Source organism: Triticum aestivum, chromosome 4B (assembly GCF_018294505.1).
Source record: "Triticum aestivum cultivar Chinese Spring chromosome 4B, IWGSC CS RefSeq v2.1, whole genome shotgun sequence".
In the NCBI taxonomy this organism is placed as follows: domain Eukaryota; kingdom Viridiplantae; phylum Streptophyta; class Magnoliopsida; order Poales; family Poaceae; genus Triticum; species Triticum aestivum.
The window spans coordinates 107679282-107699320 of NC_057804.1; the positions used below are offsets into that span (position 1 = coordinate 107679282).

A 20039-nucleotide genomic window follows, 5' to 3' on the forward strand; every position below is an offset into this window, starting at 1 on the left:
TTCTTTTTCGTTTGCTGGTATTTTACGATACTACACATTGTATACGTAATGCATATATATATATATATACAAATAGAATTTCTAGTAGAACCAATCATGCATATATATATATCATCAATGTCTCACAAACCATCATATTAATTAATTCACACATACACACATGTATAGCTATATACAATTTCTCCTACATATGCATGTTGCCTTCGGAGTCAGTGGCATTAGCCTAATTGGTGCCTTCGGAGCACGATGACAATTGGAAGTGGTTTTCATGGGGGCGGTAGCGGGTAATAGTATTCTCCCTTTGGATTTATGACCTGGTCGAGCAAAAATCCCGCTATTTCCTCTTGAAGTGCTTCTACGCGCTCCGTTTCTAGGAGCTTTGCCCGCACCTCTCTGAACTGTTAAGAAGGAGATCAATATGCATGTGTATTAGTTGTGTGACTAGATATCGATAATGGTGTAAAAATTGTGAATAGTGTTTTGACAAGCGTACCCATTCCTGTCTTTGAGATCTGCTCCTTTCGGACGCCATCATGCGAATGTTCTCGCAAACGCAGAATGCACACAGATCAGTCCCCTGCGCCTGCTTCAGGGCCTTTACGAGAATGGAATTTGATCAGATAATAATTAATCAAGCATGATAATTAAAGAGATGGCAGCTAGCTAGCTAGCTAGTACTACTTAATTACTTACCTTGGGTCTTCCCCATTTAAGCTTTTCTTTCCATTCGCCTTCCGTGACGCTGATGAACCTTGCCCAAGCCCTGCCCGCCGACAAAGAAAATGAATAAAGGGGTTATTAAATAGTTCATATCATGAAATGACGAACTAAATAGGCCGAGATATATAGTTAATAATGATTGAAATTACCTGTTGACTATCCCAAACAAGATGTTATAGTCAGTTTTTTCTTTGAGTAGTGAGTCCAGTATTTCAACTGTTCCGGCGTCAACTTTAATGATACACAAGACCCAGTGAAATCTGCATGCACACACGTTTGCATGTCTTAATTAAGCGGGCATATGTAAGCAAAAACATGTAGCTAGCTAGTAGGCAAAAACAGAGAATTTGTAGTACAAGACAGTGTGACTCACTGGAAGTTGTAAGGAAGTAGTATATCTTCATTGTATTTGAGGCGCTTCAAGAACTCTAGCATGCTGTCCTCTACGGCCTTTTGATGACGTGGATTTATTTTCCATGTGTATTCATTAACGGTGTTTGGGTCAATGAACCCAATGCCAAAGCGTCCACCTTTTCTCATTTCATACATCTTCATCCTGCATATAATACCACAGAAAAGAATATAGTGAGGATAATTACAGGTAATGATTGATCAAAAGGATCACTACAGCTAGCTTGAGACTTAAATTACAGAAAGAAATCACTTACAGACAATAGCAACTGACGATAGATTTGTCGAGTGCGTCTTGATTGTATAACTGAAACAGTTCAGAATACTCAACGGACACAGCTTTCTCATGGAAGTAATGCTCCTCCTTGACATTCACCATGAGGGACAATCGATCGGAAATCTTGGTAATGTTCATGTACCATTGATGCAATTCATACATTCTCGTTGGGAGGTTCTTGACCTTGTCTGGCTCGACCAAAGGTTGGCCCCGGACATATTTCCGTTTTATTTCATCCTCTCTAAGCACAGGCATGGGCTCGATCTCGAGGAGTTGTCCAACAGTGATTTTGAGAACTTCAGCCTGCATTATATGGTCCTCCGTTATTACCACATTGCCCACCTCAGGAACGTAAACTGTTTGCCCACAATAATATTGGGCGCGCGTACTGTCACGTGTTGTTGGCACAACAAGCGAGGGGATCGATTGCGCCGCCTGTTCTCCCAGCTGGGGAATGGTTTTCCCGCATTTTTTGACAGCTGCTTCTTGTTTGCTCGATCCCGAGCTCGCCTCCTTACGTAGACGTGCTCGATTTAACTTCCTGATGTGGCGCTCATAGTCTGTGTCAACAGGCTTGGGAGCTGGTGGTTGAGCCATACGAATGAAGTGGTCAATCGTTTCCTCAGGCACTTTCTCCCTTGGCGGCGGTGGCGGTTTCGGTGCAAAATGGGCTTCCACCTCGGACTTCGATATGGCTGCGATTTCCTCCTCGGACCTGTCATAAGCCCTCTGCGGAAGAGGCGTGAGGCTTGGACCATATTTATATCGCTTGCCTCCGCCTGTACTTCCTGTACTACCTCGACTCGTACCGCTACGCACCATAGCTGCGGGGTGTCTCTTCTGCGATTGCTGAGGCGGCGGAGACGGCTGACGGGGCTGAGTTGGACGAGGAGGAGTGGCCGCCTGAAGCTGTGCCGGACTTGGAGGAGGAGTGGCCTGAGGTTGTGCCGGACTTGGAGGAGGAGTGGACGTCTGACGCTGTGGCGGACTTGGAGGAGGAGGAGTGGCCTGACACTTTGCCGGACTTGGAGGAGGAGTGGCCTGACACTTTGCCGGACTTGGTGGACTTGCAGGAGCGGGAGACTGCTGACTCGGTGGCGGACTTCGACGAGGAGTCGGCTGACGCGGTGTCGGTGGCCTTCGAAAGATGATGCAATCCTTTTTCCATAGGATGATACGATGGTTGGCGTCTCCGAGAAAGCGCTCGTCGTCACCTCCAGGAATGTCAAGCTCTAGCTCCGAATATGGGTCCACCACCTCATCAACCAAGACACGAGCATAGCCCGCTGGAATCGGGTTGCAATGGAAGGTTGCCTCGGGGGATTTGTAAAAGCAACGGCGTCCGCCACCTTCATGGATATGTTCTTCATTTTGACGCATAGCTCGCAGCTAGTGTTCTCCGTGATGTCATCCACGGGGTATCTACCCAGCATTGCATCGTCCGGGGCGGAACCCACGCTGCTTCTTAGCATGGATGGGGCGGTGCTATCCAATGCTGGATCATTCACTAGCTGCTGCAGCTGCTGAGACCCCCTTTGCTGGGTAAGTGAGTCGATCTGCTCCTGCTGCCGCTGGAATTTGACTACCAATTCCGCTTGACTTGCTTCTAGGCCTTGAAGGCGTTCATAGTCCCGCTTCCTCTGCTCCTCCTCCATCTTCCTCTTCTTCTCCTCCGCAATCTTCTTTCTCGCACGGGTTCTGTAGTTGGTGTTCCAGTCTGAAAACCCCTCATACCACGGAATAGCACCCTTGCGTCGTGTTCTTCCCGGGTGTTCAGGATTTCCCAAGGCACGCGTAAGCTCGTCGTTCTCTCTGTTGGGCTGGAACACCCCCGATCGTGCCTCTTCTATTGCAACAAGTATCGCATCGTCGGCTCCCTTCAGACTTGCCCTCGTCGAAACATTGCCTGTCTTCGGGTCCAACTCCCCCCCATGCGCATAGAACCAAGTCCTGACCCTGGGGGGCCAGCTCTTAGTAACCGGAGTGGCACCTGCATCCTCCATCTCTTTCTCAGACTTATCCCACTTAGGCATTGCCACCGCATAGCCACCTGGCCCCAGCTTATGGAACTTATCCTTTTTTTCGGCATTCTTCTTGTTTATTCTCGACCGTTCCTTAGCTAATTCCGAATCCTTGAATTTCACGAAATCGTCCCAATGAGCACGTTGGTTCTCTAGTGTTCCCTCGAATACTGGAGTCTTCCTTCCTCCCTTGACGTACTTGTCCCATTCACGATTCTTGTGGTTCTTGAATGCAACCGCCATCTTCCTAAGAGCAGCGTCCTTGACTTTCTGCACATCTGCTTCTGTGAAATGATCTGGTAGGGTGAAATGTTCCATGAGAGTATCCCAAAGCAGATCTTTTTGATTCTTGTCGACAAAAGTAACATCTGGACGTGGAGCAGCGTCCTCTTTGCCTTTTTGTCTTTTGTCTTTTGCTGGCTCTCTCCATTCTTGAAGGGAGATCGGGAGTTGGTCCTTCACAAGAACTCCGCACTGACGAACGAACTTGTCCGCAATCTTCTTAGGCGCTAATGGTTCGCCATTAGGTCTGACTGCCTCGATATTGTACTTTACGCCCTCCTTCAACTTTTTGTTCGGGCCTCGTTTCGTCCTTTTGCCTGAAGATTTGCTCGATCCGGATGGCTGAAAGAACAAAGATCGATTCGTTAATATATCTTCAAGTCATTTAAAACATGTGATGATCACCAGATACCTGCTTATATAAATATATATACCTCGCCGGTCTTTGTTGTTTCAGGATCAACATGTTCTTCGTCATCGTCATAATCGTAGTTCATGACTTCATCAATTCGGTCGTCGCGATCGAATATCATATCACCCTCTCCGGTGTTGTTTAGAAATTCGGAGCCGTCATAATCTTCTTCATTCTGATCATCATCTAGCCCGCGTATCATATCGAACATGGTCTGTTCTCCCTCTCTGTCGGTAATGTCTGCCATAGCTTTTATTTAACTAATTCAAAAGAAATATAAAACAATTTAGTATTCAAATTACATCGTCTCGAATAATAGATATAATCTCGAATACTTCGTCTAGAATAATAGATATAATCTCGAATACATCGTCTCGAATAATATATAATATTGAATAGTACATCACTGGCTAGCTAATTAAAGATCGAATACTACAGAAGAATCTAGGACACTCGCGGTTCCTGCGGCGCGGGCGATGGACACCCAAAGAGAAGGAACCCTCACAGGATCATAGCTGAAGTGAGATCCCCGAAGATACTGCCAGGTATTGGAGAACTTGCCGCCCTCTAACGCAACCATGTAGCGATGGACGTGCTCGTCGTCCTCCCTGACACGGCGACGTACCACCTCCGGCGGGGCCGGGTCCCTCCGCACCGAAACTGGCCCACGCGAATGCCACCAAACGAGATCAGGGTCGACGACGGGACCCGGGGCCGGGTTCCTCATCAAGCGGCGCGCCCCTCCAGGCAGCACCTCCCAGTGCCAGCCCGGCGGAGCCCAGTCCCGGACATGGGTCGGCTGGACGTCGTCGCGGACGGGTCGACGGCGAGGATGCGGGCCGGGCATCGTCGAGAACAAATACTAGCTATATGCCCACAAAAATTAATATTTTTTAATCATTGGATTTTGATAACTAAAATTTCTAACATTTTTACTATTTCAAAAATCTATATACTATTTCATACTAATTAAGCATCTAACACTAAAAACAGAAAACACAACTTCTATACATCCATTAAAAAACTGAAAAACAACATTATATAAAAAAATTCCATACTAATTAAACACTAATTATATCCATCTAACATGCATTCATACATATATAATAGTGAAAAAATAATAATATAAATAATCTAAACTAATTAAACATACAAAATACGTATATACTAATATATACATGCATTAATTCATACATATGTGTGTGTGTGTTCATCATGCTTGTGTGTGTGTGTGTGTGGGCTCGGGGAGGGGCGGCGCCCATGGTGGCCGCCGGGGGCGAGGGAGAGGGGTTAGAGGGGGAGAGCTCACAGCGGGGCGACGGCGACGGCGAGGCGACGACCGGGGGCGGTGACAGGCCGGGGCGGCGACGCGGGGACGGCGCGACGGGGACGGGCCCGGGGCGGCGACGGAGACGAGGGCGGCGACGGGGACGGGGGCGGCGACGGAGACGAGGGCGGCGATGGGGACGGGGGCGGCGACGGCGACGGAGACGACGGAAACAGAGGAAGAAACAGAGGGGGAATGAAATTTTCGAAGTGTTGTATATATAGAAGGCACCTTTAGTACCGGTTGGAGCCACCAACCGGTACTAAAGGCCAGTTTTGCCAGCCCAAGCGGCGGGAAGTGACCCCCTTTAGTACCGGGTGGTGGCACAAACCGGTACTAAAGGCCCCCCCTTTAGTACCGGTTGGTGGCTCCAACCGGTACTAAAGGCCTCGCGCTGCCACCCCAAAGTTTAGTCCCACCTCGCCGGGCGAAGGGCAGCCGCACTGGTTTATAAACCCAGCTGCGGCTACCACTTCAAACTCCTCTGTATAGCAAGCTTGTGGGCCTAAACTCTGCCCGCTGCCCTGTGAGTCTGCTGGGCCTTTAAGGCCTGTAATTATACACCTGTGGCCTATCAGGCCCACAGGGCAGCGCCCCAATTTTTTTTATAGTTTTTTTCTTTTCTGCTTTATTTTCTTCTATTTATTTTTGCATAGTTTTTTGTATAGTTTTTTATTTTCTGTTATATTTATTTTTTTCTATTTATTTGTGAGTAGTTTTTCATCTAGTTTTCCAAAATTCAACATTTTCAGAGTTCATTTTGTAGTGATTTTCAATTTCACGGTCATTTTGTAAACGATTGAAAAATAGCAAATATAATTTTTTTTTCTTTTCTGCTTTATTTTTTCTTCTATTTATTTCTGAGTAGTTTTTTCTTTTCTGCTATATTTATTTTCTTCTATTTATTTTTGAGTAGTTTTTTTATATAGTTTTTTTCTTTTCAGCTATAGTTTTTCTTTCTTTTCTGGTATTTTTTCTTTTCTGCAAAACTTGATGGTCAAAGTCTGGAGTTATAACTTAAAAAAAAGAAATGTCAACCTGCAATTAGTTTTTGCCATAACAGAAGAAGTCCGGAGTTGTAATAAGTTATTAAAAATAAAAAAGAGGTGCAATGCTCGTTAATTTGCTTCAAGCCTTTCGGAATAGTGTAAACTGCACTGCGCATAGCTCCGTGCAGTCTACCGTATTCCTGAAGGCTTGAAGCTAAGCAATATGAGCATTGATCCTCTTCTTCATCGTCTCTGCACTCAGGGCTTATAAACCGCTCCTAGTCCCTCTCACTTCGCGAGCTGGGACTAAAAAACAGGTTACGTCTGGTTCATCCATGAACCGGTACTAAAGGTGCTCGTGGGGCCCCAGCCTTACCTGACATAACCTCATTAGTACCGGTTCGTGGTATGAACCGGCACTAAATGGTGATGGTGAGGCCATAGCCTGACCGGAGGCTGACACAGCCTCTTTAGGTACAAAAAATTACAAATTTCTGTTAGTGCCCGTAGTTTTAAAATTTGAATAGTTTAAATTTTGAATTATTTGAAATTAGTGTGAATTTGTTTGCACATAAAATTTCTTCGCGTTTCAAATGCCAAAACACATAACTACCCTAACTATTACAGAGATTCCCCTCTCGGTGCGAAACACAGAAGAAAGTGATGATAGCTAGTGAAGTCGATCACATCCCAGATCTTTGGGTGTGAAACTTTTTCTTTGCGTGTGTCCCTTTGCGTCGTAACCATGGAAAATCTTCATCATTTAACGGGATGCTCGGGTCAATATTCACTGTGAATGGAGCAATTTCATCAAACTTTTCATAATCTTCTGACTTGTCTGTCTTGTCATCCACTCCCATGATGTTTCTCTTCCCAGAAAGAACTATGTGCCGCTTTGGATCATCGTACGATGCATTCGCTTCCTTATCTTTTCTTTTTCTTGGCTTGGTAGACATGTCCTTCACATAGAAAACCTGTGCCACATCATTGGCTAGGACGAATGGTTCGTCTGCATACGCAAGATTGTTGAGATCCGTTGTTGTCATTCCGTACTGCGGGTCTTCCATTACCCCGCCTCGTGTCATATTGACCCATTTGCACCGAAACAAAGGGACCTTTAAACCACGTCGATAGTCAAGTTCCCATATGTCCTGTATATAACCATAATATGTTTCCTTTCCCGTCTTGGTTTTTGCATCAAAGCGGACACCACTGTTTTGGTTGGTGCTCTTCTTATCTTGGGCGATCGTGTAAAATGTATTACCATTTATCTCGTACCCTTTGAAAGTCATTATATTCGAAGATGGTAACTGGGACAGCAAGTACAGGTCATCTTCAATAGAGGTGTCATGCATGGTATGTGTCTGCAACCAGCTGGCGAAACTCCTGGTTTGTTCACGTGTAATCCAGTCATCAGACCACTCCGGGTGTTTGGAGCATAGCAAATTCTTGTGTTCATCCATATACGGAGCCACCAAGGCGGAATTCTATAGAACTGTGTAGTGTGCTTCGGTGAGAGAATGTACGTCCATACATATTATTTGTTCCCCTCCTAGTGTGCCTTTTCCATCCAGTCTGCCCTTATGCCGCGATTCAGGAACACCAATCGGCTTAAGGTCAGGAATAAAGTCAATACAAAACTCAATGACCTCCTCATTTTGATGGCCCTTGGAGATGCTTCCTTCTGGCCTAGCACGGTTATGAACATATTTCTTTAAGACTCCCATGAACCTCTCAAAGGGGAACATATTGTGTAGAAATACAGGACCCAAAATGTTAATCTCTTCGCATAGGTGAACTAGGACGTGCGTCATGATGTTGAAGAAGGATGGTGGGAACACCAACTCGAAACTGACAAGACATTGCACCAAATCATTTTGTAACCTTGGTATGATTTTTGGATCGATTACCTTCTGAGAGATTGCATTGAGAAATGCACATAGCTTCACAATGGCTAATCGAACGTTTTTCGGTAGAAGCCCCCTCAATGCAACCGGAAGCAGTTGCGTCATAATCACGTGGCAGTCATGAGACTTTAGGTTCTGGAACTTTTTCTCTGCCATGTTTATTATTCCCTTTATATTCGACGAGAAGCCAGACGGTGCCTTAATACTGAGCAGGCATTCAAAGAAGATTTCCTTCTCTTCTTTGGTAAGAGCGTAGCTTGCATGACCCTGATGTATGTCGTCTTCTCCGTGCATACATTGCTGGTCCTCCCGTGCCTTAGGTGTATCTTTTGTCTTCCCATACACGCCCAAGAAGCCAAGCAGGGTCACGCAAAGATTCTTCGTCACGTGCATCACGTCGACTGCGGAGCGGGCCTCTAGGTCTTTCCAATATGGCAGTTCCCAAAATATAGATTTCTTCTTCCACATGGGTGCGCGTCCGTCAGCGTCCTTTGGAACAGGTTGTCCGCCAGGACCCTTTCCAAATATCACCTTCAAATCCTTGACCATATCATGTACATCAGCACCAGTTGAAGTCATGAGTAATTACGAAAAAAAACTATTATCGTCGGTTACGTACCGTATGAACATCGAAGGTCTCCTCGAGCTTAATGCTGAAGCGCCGATCTTCGTCCAGCACAATGAACCTGTCGCAGATACCTCGGTCGTCGTGGCACCAGTCGCACTCCCCCGGGCGGTTTTCGTCGTCCGATGAGTATGACATTTCCGGCCTATACGTTCATAATTCAAATATTAAACTAGATCATTATTATTAATCACGGGTTGAGTATCGATGATCGATGTACGTAGCTCCTCCTTTCATTCCCGAATGCATTATTAATTATATCAAATTGTCTAGCACACGGGAATGAAGAAGAAATTATCAAATATGAGCATTCAATAAGAAAAACCAAATCATAAAATAAGCAAACCAAATCATAAAATAAAGTATAGTATTCAAATTAGCATGCATTCAATAATTATAAGCAAAAGTACATCATCTCTTGGTGTCCATACATCGTCGAATATTATCACTAATACAACTAGAACCGTAGCTCCCGACGGGTATCGACGCGGACGGTGGACACCCAAAGATAAGGAACCATCACAGGATCATAGCTCCAGTGAGATCCCTGAAGAACCTGCCAGGTATTGTCGAACCTCCCCTCCAATGCAACCATGTAGCGACGGACGTGCTCGTCCTCCTCGCTGACACGGTGACGTACCACCTCCGCGGTGTCCGGATGCCTCACCACCGTCACTGGCCCACGCGACCGCCACCAAACAAGGATCAGGTCAACAACGGGCTACCTCCTCACCAACCTACGTCCCCCGGAAGGTAGCACCTCCCAATACCAACTCGGCGGAGCCCAGTCCCGAACATGGCCCTGATCAAGCAGGCCTCCACCGCTGAGTCGACGACGACGAGGATGCGGGATAGGCATCGCCGACGTCGACGCGGGAACTACTTCTATATATAGTTAAATAAAAGTAGTTTTATTAATTAAATCAACTATGTAGTTCAACTACTAAGCACTTACTATAAATAAATTAGTACTTACTAAAAACAAACTACTTCTATATATAGTAAAATAAATTAGTTTATTAAATCAACTAGCTAGTTCAACTATATATAAACTACTTCTTATTTTTTTCCTTTTTCTAAATACTATGAACAAAAAAATCATTAAAATTCTATGAACAAAATTAATTACACAATCTAAATATCACCAAAAAAAATCTATTAACAATAATATCACCAAACATGCATATTCAATAATAATATCACCAAAAAAATCTATTAACAGAAAAAAATCTAACATAATATGAACAAATTAATTACTACACATATCTAGTCTAACAAAAAAATCTAATTAATCTAACAAAAATATATAACATAATATGAACAAATTAATTACTACACATGTAATCTAACAAAAAAAATCTAATCTAACAAAAAAATCTAATTAAATCAACTATCTAATTCAACTACTAAGCACTTACTATAAATAAATAAGTATTACTTACTAAAAACAAACTACTTCATTATATAGTAAAATAAATTAGTTTATTAAATCAACTAGCTAGTACAACTATATATAAACTACTTCTTATTTTTTTCCTTTTTCTAAATACTATGAACAAAAAAATTATTAAAATTCTATGAACAAAATTAATTACACAATCTAAATATCACCCAAAAAAATCTATTAACAATAATATCACCAAACATGCATATTCAATAATAATATCACCAAGAAAATCTATTAACAGAAAAAAAAATCTAACATAATATGAACAAATTAATTACTACACATATCTAGTCTAACAAAAAAATCTAATTAATCTAACAAAAAAATCTAACATAATATGAACAAATTAATTACTACACATGTAATCTAAAAAAAGAATCTAATCTAACAAAAAAATCTATGAACTACGTATCTAAATTACTACACATCTAATCTAACAAAAAAAATCTATGAACTACAAAAAGAATCTAACAAAAATCTAACAAAAATAAAAAAACGCTCACGTCAGCGTCGAGGCGGCGCGGTGCAGGGGCGACGACGGGCTCGGGGCGGCGCGGGGCAGGGGCGACGAGGACAGCGGGCTCGGGGGCGGCGACGGGGACGGCGGGCTCGGGGAAGGGGCAACGGCTGGCGACGTCGGGGCGCGGTGGCGCAGGACGCGGGCGGCGATGACGGGGCGGCGCGGGACGCGGGCGGCGATGGGGGCGGCAACGACGGCGGGCTCGGGGCGGCGACGGGGATGGCGGGCTCGGGGCGGCGTGGGGCGGGCTCGGCGGCGACGGCGACGAGGAGCAGAGGCTCGGGGCAGGGGCGAGAAAGAGATGGGATTTGGCGAAAACTGCTAAGTCCTAATGCCCTTTTAGTCCCGGTTGGAGCCACCAACCGGGACCAAAGGCCTCTTTTCAGCAGCCCAAAGGGCGGGAAACGAAGACCTTTGGTCCCGGTTGGTGGCTCCAACCGGGACTAAAGATGAGCATTCGTCCCGGTTGGTCCAACGAACCGGGACCAAAGAGCGGCATTGGTACCGGTTGGTTCCGTGTAACTACTTTTTTATTTTCTGCAGCTATTTTTTTGTTGATTCTTCCTGCAGCTGTTTTTTTAGTCCCACCTCGCCAAGCGAGAGGCAGTCGCAGTTGTTTATAAGCCCTGAGTGCAGAGATGATGACGAAGAGGCTCAATGCTCCTGCATATTGGTTAGCTTCAAGCCTTGAGGAATACGGTAGACTGCACAGAGCTATGTGCAGTGCAGTTGACACTATTCCGAAAGGCTTGAAGCAAATTAACGAGCATTGCGCCTCTTTTTTATTTTTAATGACTTATTACAATTCAGAAATAAATAGAAGAAAAAATAATTTTGATTAACTTTACTAAAAAAATAATTCTGACCGTTGCAGCCGGGGATGGTGGTCATCTCTTCAGTCAGAGGTGGTCGGCCTGAGGCTGGGTGTTCGGATCTCGGGATCCGTCATCTGGCACCAGCTGCGAGTCGGGGAGACGTAGTTGCCGGTGAAAACCGAGCTGACGGCGGGCGATGGCGGCGTTCCATGTCGTTACCATGATGAAGGCATCGTCGTGTGACTACCGTTGACCCACTCGTATTGCTCCGGGGGAGCGGCTTCGTCTTAACGAGCATTGCACCTCTTTTTTATTTTTAATGACTTATTACAACTCAGAAATAAAATGAAAAAAATAAATGTAGCAGAAAAGAAAAAAAACTATATAAAAAACCACTCAGAAATAAATAGAAGAAAAAATAATTTTGATTAACTTTACTAAAAAAATAGCATAGATGCTTATTTCTAATGACTTATTACAACTCAGAAATAAAAACAAAAGAAAAAATATAACAGAAAAAAAAAAGAAACTATATAGAAAACTACTCATAAATGAATAGAAGCAAAAAATAGTTGTGATTAACTGTACTAAAAAAAGGAGCATATATCCTTATTTTTAATGGCTTATTACAACTCAGAAATAAAAAGAAAAAATAAATATAGCAGAAAAGAAAAAAATATATAAAAAACTACTCAGAAATGAGCATAGATGCGCTTATAGAGGAAAATCAACTTAAATTCATAACGAATTTCAATCGAAATCCGTATGAATTTAGGCTAATTTTTCTATATAAGGGCATCTATTTTCATTTTCAGAGGAGCTCAATATGATAGAGAGGGAGGGGCTTATAAACCGGTCCGATTCCCCTTCGGTTGACGAGGTGGGACTAAACTCTGGCCGCAACGAGGACCAACCCTTTGGTCCCGGTTCGTCCCACCAACCGGGACCAATGGTGTTGGGCCAAGAGCGAGGCCCATTGGTCCCGGTTCGTCCCACCAACCGGGACCAATAGGTCCAGCCGAACCGGGACCAATGGCCCACGTGGCCCGGCCGGCCCCGGGCTCAAGAACCGGGTCCAATGCCCCATTGATCCCGGTTCTGGATTGAACCGGGACTAATAGGCTGGACCGGCTGGACCATTGCCCCCTTTTCTACTAGTGTTAGAAGCCATGGCACATAGATCACAGTTCCAATTGAAGCAAGCTAACACAAAAATTATGTACTCAGTGGATAACCATCAAGCAGCTGTAGCCATCCATCCACACGCTTCCAAGCAGACAAGGCGATGAAGCAAACACCTATGCAGCAGCTAACTACCTCAAGCCATACCGGCAGCTCCGCGGTGGCGCACGCATGCTATACCGGGCTCTCCAGGACCGGCTCCCGTCCGGCCGTCTCCGCCCTCCTGGAGCCGTCGTTCGCTGCCGGAACCGGGAGAGCAGGGCGCGCGCGGCAGACGGGGCAGGTGGCGTGCGCGCAGAGCCAGACATCGACGCAGCCGACATGGAACGCGTGCCTGCACCCGGGCAGGGCGCGTACCGCGTCGCCGTCCTGCATGGCGCTCAGGCACACCGCGCACTCCTCCCTTACCTCGCTGCCGTCGCCACGCGCCTCCGCCTTGAATCTGACCACCGGCATGGCTGCCAGCGCCGCCTTGTCGAGCCCCCCTCCGCCGGCCCTCTTCCTCGCCGGCCCGGCTGCCGTGCTGGATCCCGTCCGATGCACGCCGTCCCGCCCGCTCCACCGTACGTATAGGTAGTTGAGGTATAGTATCACCCCGTAGAGTGCGAGGCACACCGCCGTGAACGCCGCCACGAGCTCCAGCGTCCCGCTGGAGCTGCAGCACCCCCCCCCCCCCCCCCCCCCCCCGCCGCCGCCCCCGTGCTGCGACGCCGTCGTCCCTGACGGGCCTCCCGCCGTCGACATGCCGATCTATGGACGCCACTTCAAGCAGGGAACTGGCAGTGTCGTGCCGTGCGGTTTCTTGCTTTGCTACGTGTGTTGGGTGGGTTGGTGCGAACAATGATGGTTTTCTTGGTTTGTAGTATAACGGCCGGTGGTGCTGGCGCCTGGTGGAGGGCATGGATTTTAGTGGCGGGGGATGGCCTGGCGGTCATGCGGGGCTGCTCTGTGTTCCAAGTTACTGTAAGATATTTTAGTGATAACTAGTAATCATGTGTGTGCAATGCACGTATTAGTGTAAACTTAAATAAAGCATATATTATGTCAAAGTTTTGGAAAGGGAGTGAAAGAAGGAATACTGTCGTAGCGAGTGGTTAATTACTTATGCTATTTGCAAAAGAAAGCACAAGAAAACAAGCACATGCAGTTGCAGCTCTTGCTTGATCCCAGGCTCGAAGCCCAAGCTACCCCACCTGTAACCATGAAGGCAACAATGGTTCATATCCGTATTGGTGAAAACCGCATGCGTGTTAATAAAAAAATGCTACTCCCTCCGTTCCTAAATCTAAGTCTTTTTAGAGATTTTAATATGGACTACGTACGGAGCAAAATTAGTGAATCTATACTCTAAAGTATGTCTATAACATCCGTATGTAGTCCATATTGAAATCTCTAGAAAGACTTATATTTAGGAACGGGGGGAGTATAAGACAACATAATTTAACGTGAATGTAAATTGTCAACACCATCCTGAGTAAGTGAGGGCAGGATAAACTTGCACCAGTAGGTAAAATATATACTATCATAATGAAAAGTGGTACATGTAATTCTCTATTACAAAAAATAACATTATGCATTATGCATGAAGATGTCGCTAGATCCTTAGTACGCCTTGCCCATCAGGCCATCAACACATCGAGTACAGGTAGACATAGAAGCATCGGTCAAGCCATAGGGCTAACAGGAAAACGTGCCTGCACATGAAGCATTATCATTAACTGGGAATGAAGGGTTCTACTTTCAAGTGTTTGTGAAGAACATGGTGTAAAAGTCACTGCCCAGGATCACCGCCACACTTTCATCTCAACATCAATACATTTCCAATACCACTAAGGGAAAATAGAGTTAAAATTCAGTTCAGAACGAAAATAGAAACAACCGTGGTCAAGATGCATAATCCTTGTTCAAATCGAACTGATAGTCACCAAGTGCTATATATTTTGGCTCCCTCCCAGATCAAATTAATTTATAATTATGGAGGATTGTTCTTAACAAAGTAATCGACAAAGAAGTGATCACCAATTGCCCTGTCTACTTATATCTCTATGAAAGCAAATGCAAGTGGAAACTACCGAGGTTCGGTAAATAAGGATTGACCAGTAGCTCTTTTCTAAACTAGAAGGTACAAAGTCTTACTTCTCACCACACGGAGTGGAGACCACATCTTGTCATTCTATTGAGGTGATACATCTCTGATCTCCAGATTTCATCTCATTGAGATTTTCATTCCCTCCATTCGAGTACATATACATTCCGTTAAAACAAACTTTATTCAGGACCAAGTGTTCCCATGTAGCTTTATGTCCATGTTTCCTCTAAAGTTAAATGTATGAGAAACAATCATCAAGAAGATAAAGGAAAAATACATGGTTTCTCACTGCAAAAATATCTTGGTTCCTGGTAAGGCCCTTCACAGACATGAAAAGAAAAACAATATCACAGAGACTTCTTTTCAGCTCTACAAGAGAAATTCTCAGGAGTATGTATCTTAGTTGTCTACCATCGTTTGTCAAGTCATCATACAAAGATAACAGGTGAGAACAAACAAAATTGAATGCTAAGAAAGGGCTGGTGTTTTTCATACAAATAAATATGTATAAATGTTATTAAGCACAACTTACAGCAATCAAAAATAATGGTCGGCCATGCAATTTTATTTTTTCTAAATAGGCATGGGTGCAAGGATCAAGGTTTTAATCTTACATGTCATGCAGTCCAAGGGAGAAGTTGCTTCTGCCACCGCTCACTGGTCGTGTGCCTGATAGTTCCACCCAAAGTGATGTGCATCCACTATAAATCCTTCGTCAGATGAAAAAAGTCGCAACAAAAGATCCCTACAAAATCAGTAATTAACTATTCTGCTACATTAAGGTGAAGGCATGAAGCTAACAGATATCTCAACAAAACGAAAATTAATGCCTGCTTAGTGGGCTTATATATGCGGCAGGGTCTTCCCTGAATCATGTGTGGCATCATCCAAACACGGTGTTAAGCATCCCACAACGAGTGGTTCGGCGACATGCTATAGTACAGGGAGGTTTCTGTGAAGAACCAGGTGAGACAGCCAGTGCCGCTGAAGCAGTGAGGATGATGCCAGAGTTTGACAAAATACCAAGTTTTCAATTCACATGTATCGGTCATCATCGGTGTTTGAGACAGAGGACACCGCATAACTGAGCTTGTGAACAAAAGCAGGCAGAAAACAGAACACATGGGTGAATCGATGACGCAGGGCAACCATTAAACCTAACATAGTTTCTGCTTGTGAAAAATGGATATGACTATGTAGAAGCAGAGAAGCACGTGATATATATACACTAACAGGACTGTATGGGATTAGTTAATAAGAAAATTACATAAAGCAAATACACACAGTCATTTATGAGATATTTCGGTTTGTAAGTTCTGCTTATGTTCTTATTTGAAGGAAGTGCCAACAATTAGATAGAAGGTATAATATCAGATGTCTATTTGGATCTGCTATAAATTTTTTACAAATTGGCAACCTAAATACACGGTGTTAATTTTTTTTATACACAACACTGCATATTTTTCCAGACACTCTCCCAATTTCACATGGGAATGCAAAAACCAAAAGTGAACCACCTTGAGCATACTCTACTCCAAGATGCAATTGGTTCTACACAAACGAACCATTATATTTTTACTCTCCCTGAGAAAAGCATGGGGATCAACATATATAAAAGATTAAGCGGTCAATATGTTCGTTCTATGTTCCATGCCAGTGAAACCAACATCAAATCATCAAAGAGAGGTATAACAAAAAAAGGTAGCAATCCTGAAAATGAACAAAGATGTATACCTTCTAGAATGATGCTATTTTTTCATGTATTGCCTAATTCACCGCTAAGCAAACAGTTGTATACTTAAATCTAGCAGGTTGCAGTGCTGCAATAGTCTGAACAATAATCATTTTCAGTGAGTTTGTTGGCACCACATCTCCTTCTGGGATCAATGGGAATTAACATACCTTCAAGTCCGCCAGGAGCTCTAGGGTCCATATTGTCTATGGATTGCAGTACAAATTGTGATTCATCGTCAGGTGTCCCTGCGAACAGAACAAGACCAAGATCAATATAGTACAAAACACGCCTGAAAAAATCATAACCAGAAATTTGATTCAAACAAAAAAGACAAGGCTAGCTTATGCTAAATTGACATCTCGGATGAACACCGTTGAATAGCAGCATTCCAAGTCAAAATGTGCCCTGTGTATTCTGGACACATCATTAGGTGCCAGTACATGCCTGTAAAATCAGGAACCAACAAATTTGTTTTAGAAAAAAGAATTCAGGGCTAGCTTGTGCTAACCTGTTGATCCACGGCAAATCTACAACTATGAAGAACCAGCGCACTTTACTCGCAAAAACAGATTAATGAACATCACATCATGCGTTTGAATATTTGTCAACCTTCGACTGATGTTGTTTCAATTAGTATCTAGCACCCTACCTTGCTGAACTAATTAAACGACGTGCGTGGCCTCGAGTTGCTGAGGCGGCAGCTCATCCAGATCATTGTGTCCGCGCGCTAGAAGTGGGCAGATGGGGCTGTCTATGGTGTGAGCGCCTGTGCGAGGACCAGTGGACCGACGGCTGCCGCGTCCAGGCAGTGGCCTCGTGCGAGCAATGAGATGTGGCGTCCAGGAAAGCAATCCCTCGAGGGTTGGGCGGGGCGGAATAGATTGAGATAAGAACAAGGAAGAATACCTTCAGATAAGGCCAACAACGCCAGGGAGGAGACCTTTGCGGACCTCGAACCGGAAGGGGCCGGAGGGCTCCACCACCGCGCCGCGGACTCGCACGCCGGCGGCCGCCCTGCCTGCACCCAATTCATGCTTAGGAATGAGACCGGTGTGGCCGGAGAGGCGAGGAGGTGAGGGCGCCGCGGGCTCGCGCGCGGTCTCCTTCACCAGTGGCCGCCCCACGTGCGTCCACTTTGTGCTCAGGGAGGAGACATCTGCGGCCGGACCGCTGGAGAGGTGAGGCAGAGTGGGCGGCGCGGGTTGGAGTGAACGGGCGATGAGGCGCTCCACGGACATGGGAAAAGTATGGGGCGGCTCCTGCGCAGGTTCCGCGCATGTGGGAAGAGGATTAGGCCGGAGGTTAGCGATAATTTAGGGTGGGCAGTTTATTTAGGGTGGGCAGGGGCCAAACTGCCCGAGGGTGTGGTCGCGGGAGGGCGCTTTTATTTTTGACCGGACGTGTTTATGAGGATTGTAACCCAATGGCATGGTAGGTAATTAAAGCATAAAACATATTTGATGTTTTGAAGCGATGTAGACCATCAGATTGCAGGTTTGAATGGATATGATGATTTGGTTCTCCGCCCTCTCTTCCTTTTATAGGGGTAGTAGATTAATTAAGTGATAAGACTTTGCTTTTCTGTATCAATCGAGTGACGTTTAGTTGTGGTGCTAGGATCGGCACGGCTGAATGCTGCAAACACGACGAAAAATGTTGTGACGGTATTGCAAGAAACGACAACATATACTACAACCGTCCTGACTAAAATGCTACAACCTCAACGGAGAAATATTGCAACTGGTGAGATGACGTGCTACAATCGTCGTGGGACACGACAATCTACAATCAGCAAGACGGATGATGTAACTGGTAGGAAGAAATGTTGCGAACGATGGGACAAAATGATGCAAGGTCGACTGAGACTTGGTTAAATTTGAGTCGATCGAGTTTTTTTTTGAAAGATCCTGCATTGTTGGTGTTCAATTGATTTAGCAGAAGAGGATTACAAAAAGTCTCTCAGACCAAGTGGCTGGAAAGTTGCAGAGATTTTGGGAGAGGAAAGGCTAACTCCCCTCCCTCCCCCTGTTGACCGGCATGAGAATCTCTCACGTCTGATCCTCGAAAGGGGGCACTAAGCATGTTGCTCCGGCTAGTCGCCATTGATCTATGTCACTTCTGATGTCGTTGATCACCTCATTTGAATTTGCGCCCTTGCCTCTGAACGTGCATTCATTCCTGTGTAGCCATATTCTCTAGCAGATCAGGAGCAACATCGATCGTATCCCCTTTCTTGCTCCCGGCGCCGCCCTTGTTAGCATTGCCGACACAATTTGTGTCATCGTCCTCCTATCGATCAGTGCATCCGGCGTAAGAGCATTGCAGCCTGTCCATGTTGCTGCCCTAGACCAGATCTCTCTGGCGAACGGGCATTCCCGGAAGAGGTGAACAGAGGATTCCAGGCGTCTTCTGCAGAGGGCACAGAAGTAGCCGTTCTCCCATCCTCGACGCTACAGCCAGTCGTTGCACCACACGCGATTGTGGTGCAGCAGCCAACCAAACATCTTGGCATATCCTGGTGCCCACGTATTACAAATTAGCGCCTTGAGCTCCGTTCTTGGCTAGTTCGCGAATTGCATGTCATAGGCCGCCCGCACCGAGTACTCCTGCCCTCCCTCGTAGTCCATGCAATGTCGTCAGCGACACCGGCCTGTAGCCCTATTCCCGCTCCTCTAATCCTGCGCCACAAGGAGACAAACTGGGTATGATGGTGCCGGTATTCCCATGCCTGAGCTCACGAATCCACGTGTCTTGGTGCAACACCGCCGCCACCGTTCTGTTTTTCCCGGTGGAGTGCGCGAAGAGGTTTGAGAAGTCGTTGCGGAGCGGGCTCTCGCCAAGCCAGCGACAGTTCTAGAATTGCATCTGCTCGCCGCTATCGATGGTGACCGTCGTTGCCGCGTGGAAGAGGTCGCGGTCCTTGTCTTCGCACGGCGTCCCCAACTGCATCCATGGCCGGTTTGGGTGCTTCCAGGAGAGCCAGAGCCAGCGCAGCCTCGGTGCTCTTGCGAACCAGGGGCAAGTCTGGGATGCCCAGACCAGCCCGATCCACCGGAGATGTGACCACTCTCCAGTTCACCTTGCACTTGCCGCCGGTAAGCTATTCGGCATGCGCCCAGAGAAATTTTCTTCTGACCTTGTCAATGTCTTTGTTGAACTTGGCCGGTGCACGCAGAACGGTGAGCGTGAACGCCGGGAGCGCCGAGAGCACACATCGGACCAGCACGCGTCGGCCTGCCAGGGGCATGAGGCGCCCTTTCCACCCTGCTAACCTTGCACG

General features: G+C 45.7%; 1 protein-coding gene and 1 long non-coding RNA gene across 4 annotated transcripts; both read right to left on the reverse strand.

The window, feature by feature from the left end:
- Positions 1 to 12762: 12762 nt before the first annotated feature.
- Positions 12763 to 13809, reverse strand: LOC123091312 (RING-H2 finger protein ATL74-like). Its single transcript, XM_044512788.1, has one exon. The coding sequence runs from the start codon at positions 13677 to 13679 to the stop codon at positions 13110 to 13112; it is 570 nt and encodes a 189-aa protein (XP_044368723.1). The 5' UTR covers positions 13680 to 13809; the 3' UTR covers positions 12763 to 13109.
- Positions 13810 to 14361: 552 nt separating this feature from the next.
- LOC123091313 (uncharacterized) lies at positions 14362 to 18088 on the reverse strand. 3 transcript variants are annotated; one of them, XR_006443033.1, is made up of 3 exons: positions 15639 to 18074; positions 15072 to 15250; positions 14388 to 14629 (listed from the first exon to the last, which is right to left on the reverse strand). It is a non-coding gene; the product is annotated as an uncharacterized lncRNA (long non-coding RNA). The 3 variants fall into 3 exon arrangements; XR_006443032.1 differs by having other exon boundaries at positions 14362 to 14629; positions 15079 to 18088; XR_006443031.1 differs by having other exon boundaries at positions 15072 to 18088.
- Positions 18089 to 20039: the final 1951 nt, after the last annotated feature.

Excerpts from the sequence above, each read along its gene's own strand:
- LOC123091312 (XM_044512788.1), bottom strand. The coding sequence starts at position 13,679 with ATGTCGACGGCGGGAGGCCCGTCAGGGACGACGGCGTCGCAGCACGGG.